This window comes from Echinops telfairi, unplaced genomic scaffold (assembly GCF_000313985.2).
Source record: "Echinops telfairi isolate 266 unplaced genomic scaffold, ASM31398v2 ScPeMD7_23;HRSCAF=83, whole genome shotgun sequence".
Taxonomy (NCBI): domain Eukaryota; kingdom Metazoa; phylum Chordata; class Mammalia; order Afrosoricida; family Tenrecidae; genus Echinops; species Echinops telfairi.
The window spans coordinates 10,718,133-10,728,603 of record NW_022103920.1 but is presented as its reverse complement, the minus strand read 5'-3'; the positions used below and the strand labels follow the sequence as shown (position 1 = coordinate 10,728,603).

The window sequence follows — 10,471 nt, the reverse complement described above, 5'->3', positions numbered from 1 at the left end:
GGAAGCAGCCGGAAGAACTCTCAAATAGTGGAGGACAAACGGAAGAGCATCAGGCACGTGGCCTGTCTCCGGCCTGCCTGGGTCCGTGCCGGAAGGTTTCAGGTCGAAAGAACTGGCACCTACCTCCCAGGCGTCCACGAACGTTGCCTTGCAACAGAGCAGGTTGCCTGCTTCGTCTTTAGGGAGGATCTCCTTCCCAGGCTGGAAACGCAAAGCCCAAAGTTGAAGTCCCAGTCCGTGCCAGGCCCCGGAGTTCCCATCCCTGAGGCCCCAGGACCCCGAACTACCTACCCATCAGCCACCCAGCCACACCTGCATGCCTGCTGGGCAGGAGCCAGGCTACCAGCGACTGGGCCTGAGATGAAATGCCACCGGCTGGCATTACATCTCAAGCCTCCTATCTGGCAAAGTGCTGTTTGATTTTTAAATTCCATCCTGGGCAGATTCGGTGACACCATGGTCACCTCCTCTACGTGGGCCGCACACACACTCAGGAACACACTTTAGTTTTCAGACCCGCAAAGGAGGGTCCAATCTCAAGGAGGGGATTCCTGCAGTTGGTACTGGCACACACTTCACCTCTGGCAGGCTCGGGAGGGTGGTCCCCAGGCACCTTGTTTGCAGGGCATGAGATGAGTGAGTTGGCACCACGTTGCCTCTCACCTTTCCGAAGCACAAGGGGAGCCCAAAAAAGATGCGCTGGGTCTTGAGTAAGGACCTGCCACCCTCCGGCGTAAACAGACTTGGGCTGTTCTACAAGACACCGCACCTAGGGTGCCTCTACCACAGCAGAGTTGAGTCCTGAAAGGCTGTGTGGCAAGAACCCCCCAGTGTTCTCCCAGAAGAGGGAGCCTGGCCTTGGACTTGGGACCAAGACAGCATGGCAACGTGGCTTCCAGAAACCACAAGCCCTCAGACAGAGCTGAGAACAGACCCAGCACATGGGCAGCTCTGTGCCCACCTGACACCCCAGCTCTCTGTTCCACCACGGGCTCCCGGGTATATGCAGGGAGAGAGCTCCCACCTTCACACGCAGCCCCACAGCTCTGGGGAGATGGGGCGGGAGTGGTACCGACCTTCAGGCCCTGAGGCCAGTGTATTAGGTAGATGTCCAGGTAGTCCAGTTTCAGATCATTAAGGGTCTTCCGGCAGGCTTCCTTCACCAGGGGCCTCTCGAAGAAGGTGGACCACAGCTGCAGAGAGGGACAACCCGGGATCAGTGCTGGGAGGGCAGGCTCCGTCACCCGCACGGCCCTGCTCCTGGCTCTACCCCGGGTTCCGGCTCTTTAGAACAAAAGTGCTCCATACCTGCGGGAGCTCCCACATGTGTCCCCCACCTTGGTGACAGGGCTCTGAGAGCACAAATTGTGTCTAACTTGGGCTCCAAGTTCTCTCCTGTCCCACGACAGGATGACCTCTGTCTGCAGCCCACACATCTCCAGCCTGCCAGGACCCTGTCGTGGCTTCTCACAGGGCAGACCCCGACTCAGTGCAGTGCAGCGCTGCACACAATCCACACCCAGCCAGTCCCGGAAGCTCCTGTTTTAGGAGCTCTGCCTAACATCAGTTCCGTGATCCTCAACCTGACTGACCAACGGCTTCCTTCTCATAGCATCTGTCACTCGCCTTTTACTCGGCTGAGAAAGCACACATTCACCTGTGGCTATTATAAAAAAAAAATTTTTTTAAAGCCCCCACTGGAGACCATTAGGGCTGAGTCTTAGAGACCAAGATCTGCAAAGGCGGCTTTGGACCCGTCCCTGGGGTACTTGCAGCCATGCATGGACACTGGGCAGATGAGCCCCATGGTGGGCAGGGAGCCACGGACATCACGGTGGCTCAGGGGACCCGCCCCACAGTGGGAAACCCAACGCAGGAGGAGTACAGCAGCAACGTCTCCTCAGTCCAGTCCTGCCAGGGAATGTGGCCATGTGGGTCCGAGGTATTTCATACAATGGGCTTGCACGGAGGGCTGGTGTTGACCAAACCCAACGCCTCTGGCGGCTCTGAAGTTCATCCTCCTGCCACCCCAGGGCCCTGGGTACCTTGCTGACGATGAACAGGTCCTCGCGCTTCACCACCTTCTCCTTGAGCTTCTCCTGGATGGCCGCGCCCACCTCGCTCTCGTTCCCGTACACAGGGGCGCAGTCAAAGTGGCGGTACCCCGCTTCAATGGCTGCCTTCACGGCCTCCTCGACTTGGCCTGGGGCAGACTAAGGAGAAACTAGAGGCAGTCTTGCCCTCCCATCCAAAGGCCACCTCTCCAGGACTCCCCTCCACAGCCTCCTCTCCACACCAGGGCCTCAATGGAGGCTCCATTTCCAGGGGACACCAGGGCAAAGAACACACTTTGGAGAGTATTTTCAAGAGAAGGAGCCAAGTGGCTTGGCTTAGTCATCCAGCCTCGTATTTCCTGCTCACCAAGACTTGGCTCCCCCCTAATCCCAATCCAGGTTAACCACTCTGTCTTGACAGGGTCCCAGATGTGTGGGTGACCCATAGCTCCCCGCACCCCCCTCAGTAAGGACTGGATGACCTTAGGACACCTCTTTGTAAACATCGCTGCTCCTGTGTAAGATGGATGACCCACAAGCCTCCTTCATACAGATGGGGAGTGGGGCTCATATGACCCTAAGCCACCCCTTTGTAAAGACAAAGCAGAAACTGCTCATTGTAATCAGTCAGGACAGACTCCAGTGATAAGGCTTGATAAGAATGTCAGTCCAGAGTCCTTCCAGATAAATCTAGGGATTAAGCACAGCAGGCGGAGCAGCGGCAACTCAGGACAAGAAGTGGACTTGGCAGCACCAGCATTGGAAGCAGCCCAACCCTGCCACCCCCACCCCCACCTCCACACACAAATGCCCAGGGGAATCTCTAACAGATAGCATTGCCCCAAATCCTGGAAGGGTTCTGTCTGTACAGCACCCTCACATCTAATTCCGCAGGCAGTGACCCTGTGCTGGGCCCTGCAGACAGACCGGCAACCATTTGTCCTGTTTGTGGAGGCTGCAGCTCCGATAGGGAGGAAACAGCCCAGTCCCAGCAAGAAGCCCCCCCCCCTCGTGGAATCAGCTGGAGGCCGTCCACTCCTCTGGGGGAACTCAGGGTACTTCCTGAGAACCTCCCAGGGCTGGGACCACAGGGGGGAGTCCGTCTGCCCCAGAGAGGGGCTGGGCAGAACAGAGACCCGGACGGAGACTCCTCCTGGTCCTAAGGGTCTGTGCCAAGACACGGACTGCCGGCGGAAATGAAAATGTAGAAAAGGTCATCCAGTCAAATCCACCCCGAGGCTGCCCAGGGGAAGGGGCTGGAAGGAATGCGGAGCCCTAGGGTGGAGCCCCAGGAACCTGACTCCCAGGAAGGCAGCCCTTCCGGAGGGACGCAAGGAGCCTTTTGGGAGACCAGTGGAAGGGCAGATTCTGAGGCAGAAGTCCCGCGCTGCCTGCGAGCCTGAATTTCTAGCGACTTCCAGGACCACACTGCCCACAGCCAGGCAGCAGACTCATGAGGGGCTACGACACTGTGGGGCCCCTTTCAAAGTCCGAGAGGCAGGGAGCAGCCCGCGAAGGAATGGCTTCTGGCAGCGGCCCTGATAAACAGCTGTTTCTCAGCCCAACAGCTGAGCCTGAATCGGGCTTGGAGCCTGACTGCTCCAGAGAGAAGTGCTGGTACTGGCTCAGGGCTGGGACTCTCCCTTCCCCAAACTTCCTCCTTTCTCCATCCCACAGCAGGGCTTCGGGGAAGCAGCAGAGAGGGCAAAAAGGACAAGAGCCCAGGAGGGAGGCAGGTGTCCACATGCGTGCACATGTACCTTCCAGGTGCCCAGGCCCACGATGGGCATCTTGGCCTTGGTGAGGAGCTCCACGAAGGTGGCCATGGTCAGTGCAGGGTGGCAGAGGGTGCTCTGTGACCTGCTTAAGAAGAGCTGGCCAAGTCACAGAGGGAGGAGCCAGCTCTGGGGGCAGGGCTAGCTGGCTGTTTCCAGTCCTGATAGAGTAGCAAGTCCCTTCTTGCCTTGTCCTTAAGACAGGTCGGCCAGAGAAAAGCCCTCCAGGGTGAGGAGGGTATATGCACTAAGTATAGCCCCTGGGGGTGCTCAGATTTCTGAAATGCCTCTCCCTGTATTAAAAAAAATAAGAAGAAAGGTTAAAATTATAAAGATGCTATCTACTCATTACAGAAGGTTCTGTGGGCAGTGTCCAGAGGGGAGACAAGTTCCATTCTTAACTCTGTCTTTATGTCAGATTAGGGAGGCAGGGTTCCAACCCGCGTAGGTGAGTCGGGTGAGTCAGCAGTGGAGTGCTCGGTCACACCTCTGCCACAGAGCCAGTCCCAACGCAAAGCAACCCTACAGGGCTGAGAAGAGATAGCCCTTTGTGTTCTAAATCTTACACAACGTAACCCCACAGAACAGAGGAGAACGCGAGGTTTCCCAATCTGTACATCTTGAACAGAGACCCTCATCTTCCTCCTGTGGAGCAATGATGGGTTGGAAATACCAGCCTGGTTGCTTTGGTGCAACCTGATAATGTTGTAATGCAGGTGGGAAAGTAGTGCCGGATTGTTATTAAGGACCACTGTACGATTATATCTACATTTTTAAAAATATAATGGGCTGTACAGGGTAGGTTCCTAACTGCAACTTAGAGAGTCATCACCTGGGGACGACCAGTAAATAAGGAAATAGAAATCACCTCTATTCCCTGCACTCAGGATCCTTCTTTGTCCTCCGCCGTTTACCTGTGCATATGGACTTGGAATTCACAGCATGTACCATTATGCCTTAACCAGAGAGAAGACCGGCATTGTCAAGTACTGGAGTTGTCAAGACTGAGTTGTGCCTTGACTCCGGCCTTGGTCTTTCCAATGGCCTCCCACGCAGGTGAGAGGCGGATATTGACTAAGGACGGCAAGGAGAAGTGGCGCGTTTGCACGATGGTGTTGGAGAAGAAGCTTCAAAGTATCGTATGAACTGCTAAAGCAATGGTTCTCAACCTTCCTAATGCCACGACCCTTTCGTACAGTTCCTCGTGTTGTGCTGACCCCCCCAACCATAAAATTATTATATTCATCACTGTGATTTTGCCGCTGTGATGAATCGGGTGACCCCTGTGAAAGGGTCATTCGACCCCCCAAAGGGGTCGCGACCCTCAGGTTGAGAACCGCTGTGCTAAAAGAACAACCAGCTCTATCTTGGGTGAAGTACAGCCAGACTGCTACTTGGAAGCAAGGATGGTGAGACTTCCTCTTACTTGCTTTGGACATGTGATCAGGAGCTGTCAGTCCCTGGAAAGGGACATCACGCTTGATAAAGTAGAGGGGTGGTGAAAAAGAAGAAGTCCCCGGATAAGATGGAAGGACACGGTGGCTGCCACAATGGGCTCACACATAACAACAATCGTGAGGACGGTGCAGGACCGGGTGGTCACTCAGAGTAGGAGCTCAGTCAACAGCACCTAAGCACAGCAGCCACCGTTACACGTGATGGTTTTTAGACTTAGCGCCGCAAAGTGAACTTCTGCATACCATTATAAAAGCTCTTTCTCAGAATGATTTTTACACCATGCCTCCTTTTGGATGATTCTAAAGTAGTCTGCCTCATGCCCATATTATCGTTGATTCTGTTGTTTCTCCAGCAGGTTGTCTCCAGTGTATTGCTCTTCTAAGTAAATACCATTTCAAGGAATATCATTGTGAGTAAGGCATTGGACACACTTTGGCTGATTTTCTTAGGCTCATCACTATGTGTTGGACAGGCAGAAAGCATTCCTAGTATAGTCCTTATATACGGATAACTAAATCCACCCCTGTGGGGAACAGAAGGATTTCTCTCAAGCTGTCTCCCCCAAAAATATATGTACCAGACTTAGCTGCTTGAGTATGACTGTACACTAGGCAGTCAGCGAAAGTAGGTCAGAGGTTATTCTCCTTAACATCAGCCACCTAGAGCAACCAGACTGTATAGTCTGACTTACCCTAAGTAGGGCCCAGTTCCTTCTGCTATCGTTCCCTTGAAGCAGTGCCCAAAGGCAAGCCCGGGACCACTCTAGGATGATTAAGCTTATCGAGTCCAGGGTCCACCCATCTTGCCACACATGCTCCCCTATTCCCTCCTCTTACTATTGCACGCTCACCCCTAGGTCATCCTCCTCCTATTGCTTGTATTGCCTATGTTACAACCCCTCCCTATGACATAGGTTGTTATCTGCTATCAGGGGGATTGCATGCCTCCCAGGATAGTAATTGTCTGTTTTATTGTATGAGACACCAGAATGGTCAAACCTGTTCAAGGATGAATTGTACTGCCTCTCTCTGTGACGCATGATGCTGTGATGATCCCCTAAAGTGATATGATGCATAGTTAGCAATAAATAAGGAGGCTCCCTGGTTCCCGTGAGGGAGGAGGATGAGGGTGGCTGCTCCCGCGAGGGAGGCGGCTCCTGCTCTGGTGACCGGGTTCCCCCCACGAGGACCACCAAGCAGGGTGGAGGTGAACAATGCTACCATGTAATGTGTCTGACTCCACTTATTCCAATCTCTCCTCTAACTCTCATGCTCTCTATGACTTTAATATAACGCTTATATATCTCAACCGTACAATTGTGCTTACTGAACCCGTGGGTAGTATTAGTAGCAGCGGGTGGGGGCTGCCCCCCCCCATTGCCATTTTTATTTAATACTACAAATGGTGCCTAACACGTGGCAATGAGTTATATATCCCGTGTAACAATTGTACGGCCTCACCAGAATGTAGAGTGAATAGGGAAATTGTGTGAAGTGAGGATCCGGTGTGGGAACTGGCGTGTGGGAACTGGCGGATAAGTAGTGGAAGTAGTGAATGAGTATTTTAAAGACAACAATGGGGCAAGGTAAAAGTAAATGTGAAACTTATGGTACTACGCTCATCTACTTACTGAAAAGACCGGGTCTAAAAGTAACAAAGAAAATGATGCAATGTTTTCTAAAAGTAGTAAAATGGTATAATCCATGGTTCCCGGAGGAAGGAACTTTCAATCTAGAGACCTGGGAGGAGGTCATTGTTAACTTAAAGAAAGCACACAGAGATGAGGAGAGTATCCCCTTGGAGACGTGGTCTCTGTGGGTTCAAGTTAAATTGGTCTTAGTACATTTTCAGGAAGAAAGGAGTGAGGATTATCAGTCTAGTGAGAAGTCTTGTGTGAGCTATTCAAATTTAGAAAAGGAAGCTAGTGTGTATGTGACTGAGCATGATTTAGGTGATGAAACTTTAGGAAAAATTGAAGCAGGGATTGATTTGTTATGCAAGGCCTCTGTTGCTAAAATAAACCTTGTGGCCAAAGCCCATATGCCCTCGGGTGACTGCAGCCTCGGAAGGTTTAAAGGTGATAAAATACAAGAGGCAGCGAATTCCAAGAACCAAAGCGAGGCTATTAAGCAACCCCAGGAAGCTCCCTTGCTTTCAAAGGTAGGGAGAAACAGAACCAGCAAAGTAGTGAGGCTCGGAAAGTGAGAGGCAAAGAGTTAGGGAACAGAAAAGCACCTTTGCTTTCACGGGTGGAGAAGAGTATAGCTCAAGAAGCAGATTTAGAATTCAGAATAGCTTATCCGGTTAGAATTATAGACAGGGAGCTTGACAAGCAGCACCCAGAAGGGAATCAAAGGCATTATACTGCCTTTCCCTTTAAGTTGCTAAAAGATCTCAAGTAGACAGTCAATGATTATGGCCCAGACTCACATTTTGTAATTAGCATGATAAAGGCTCCGAGAGCTGGACCCCTATTGACTGGAGAGCTTTAGCGAAAATATGTCTTTACTCTTCAGAATATTTGCAATATCTTATGCTGTGGAAGGAAACAGAATGCTGAGGATAAGATAGATATAGGAATTCATCAATTGCTAGGGGATGAGAATTATATTACAGTTGAGTCCCAACTACAGTTTACTGAACAGACTATAGGACAGATATGTGAAGTTTCCTTAAGTGCCTGGGAAAAGATAATTCCATCAGAAGAGAGAAAGCCGAGTTACACTATAAGACAGCGGAATGATGAGCCTTATGCTGACTTTGTGTCCCAACTGGAAGATGCCATTTCCAAGTGTGTAAAAATGTCTAGGCAGTAAGAGACTTAGTGCATAAGCTATCTTATGATTTCGCTAATAAGCACTGTAAAAATGCCTTGAGGCCCTACAGGGAAAAGGGCACCCTGCTAGATTATCTCAGGATATGCAGGAATGTAGAGAGAGAGGAATACAAGGCCGACCTCATGGCAGCCATGTTGGCAAATTATATCAGACCTAGAAGAAAGTGCTTTAGTTGTGGGAAAACAGGTCATCTTCAAAGAGAGTGCAGACAGCACAGGGCGATCAGCCTGGCCGTAAAAAGCAAACTGCAGCCTGAGCCAGAGCATGGGCCAGGGCCACCTAATTCAGGTGTAAAAGACCCTAAACTTTGTCCATGCTGTAGAAAGGGAACTCATTGGGCCAGCCAATGTCACTCAAAATTCAACAGTAATGGGTTGCCATTAGCCAAGGCTTCCCGGCGGGAAAATAGTGGAAGGAGCTTGATCCAAATCCCGCCTAACAGAGCTCAGAAGGCAAGGTCTCTGCCTAACCCAGCTAGAGAATCTTTGAACGGCAGAAACTGCAGATATCACCCAGTCTCACAGCAGGAGACCAGACCTAGACAAACTTGCAGAACCCCAGCCTCTGTTATCGCTGTAGTTGGTTTGACTAACCAAGGAATGGCTCTAAAGCCCTTGCAGCAGCCTGTTGATTCCAAAAAGCAGGAGCCTGTTTTTGAAAGAGTAATACAGCTTCTATCAGGAAGCTTGAACCTAAATAGTCAAGGAATTAAAATTGATACTGGAGTTGATCCGAGTTATGAGGAAAAGCCAAAAGCGGTGATTGAATCAGAAATTAAGAGCGGCAATTGGGATCCGCTGCCTAAAAGAACGAAAGGATGTTTTTTAGGAAAGTCCAACCTAAATTCTCAAGGTTCTCAGGGTATTGCTGAAATTATTGATCAGGATTATGAAAAAAATTAAGGCAGTGATGAAATCTGATATGCTATGGTCTTTAAAGGAAGATCGTGTAAGCCAATTTTTGCTTCCCTGCATCTCTAGAGTAAAAGTTCATGCCTACCAAGAAAGAGTACTTAAGTCTGACCACCCTTTAAATGAAGGGGTCTTCTGGAATGCTGTTGTAGGGAAACAACAGCGCCCCCACATGGAGTTAAAAACTGAAAGGAAAAGGTTTTTAAACTTTGGATATAGGGTCATTGCCTTAGTGCATTCAGGTGGGCCTAAGACCCGCCCATTAACTTTCCCTAAAGCCAGCATGGAAGGACTGAGTGAAGTTAACCAAGAGAGACTATTTCAAGATTGTAAAATCACACAGTATAAGAAATCTGAAGGGCAAAGCAGCTTAATTAAGCCTGTAACCTTACTGGTAAACTTGGATCAAAAATGTCCGTTTGGTAAGTTGCTTCAAGAACAGCTGAACAAATTCATTACGAATTTTTTCAGTCTTTCAAAGTATGGTAAGCTAACTAGTTGTTTTACTGGTTCAAGACCAAGTAAGGTAACTGAGTCTGCTAGCGGTGCTTTGAAATCTAAATTGTTAAAACAGAAGGGGGAGAAGAGTAACCCTATGTATGACGAATTTCATTTGGTCAATTTAATCAAATTTTTTTCTCCTTACAAAAAGCTTTAAAAAAATTAGGGAAGATAAACACATTTTCAATTCTACAGAGAAAGCTAATCCTAAGAAGTCCCAAGAAGATGGAAATCGTGTTTGGGATCCGGGCCCATTCACCTGGAGAAAGGGTCATGCATTTATATTTTTACAGAGTAAAGCTAATGGACTCCCTTTAGAAGGACGCAACCACATTTGGAGAAAGATGGACAAAGAAGAGATTGAGAAGCCACCCAATCTTAATCATAATACCTTTTTCAGGTTAATGACACCCAGAAGAGAGGGACTATTTGCTTATATTTTCACAGGCAAAGGAGACAGGTGGATTTCTCTTCAGCCAACAAGGCCCAGAAGAAAGGAGGGACGCCCATGCTGTGATGTGACCCCATCCGCTTATTGAAGTTACCCAAAACGTCGAGAAGACCTCGCAGATTCCTGAGAATGGCGATCGCTGACTACTGAGATTTCTTCCATTGCGGATGCTGTCTAAGAGAAACTCTGGGACTCTATCATAACTGAACATTTTATACAATAATGACTGGACTACTACTACAGACTGTTGCTTTGCTGAAAGATCAAGATTTTTGACTTGTCAATGCTATATTGTGATTAGAATGTAACTGATTTCTGTGTAACTCCTTACCTATATAATGTAACATTGCATAATTGGGATTTGATCAGGAAACATGTGCAAGGGTTTAAGGGAAACATTTCATTGAATGTTGATCAGCTTAAGAAGGATATTTTCTATACATTCAAAGACAAACTTGAGGCATCTCCTGGCTCTGATATGATT

At 49.4% G+C, this 10,471-nt stretch overlaps 1 protein-coding gene across 1 annotated transcript in view; it reads right to left on the bottom strand.

Moving 5' to 3' along the window:
• LOC101642371 (aldose reductase-related protein 2-like) overlaps positions 1-3,912 on the bottom strand; it is a 14,991-nt gene extending 11,079 nt beyond the window's left edge. The window contains exons 1-4 of the mRNA XM_004707823.2: positions 3,815-3,912; positions 2,046-2,213; positions 1,077-1,193; positions 124-201 (exon numbers count right to left, since the gene is read on the bottom strand). Of these exons, the coding sequence (XP_004707880.1) occupies positions 124-201; positions 1,077-1,193; positions 2,046-2,213; positions 3,815-3,880 (429 nt within the window). The 5' untranslated portion in view covers positions 3,881-3,912. The remainder of the gene's footprint in view (positions 1-123; positions 202-1,076; positions 1,194-2,045; positions 2,214-3,814) is intronic.
• Positions 3,913-10,471: the final 6,559 nt, after the last annotated feature.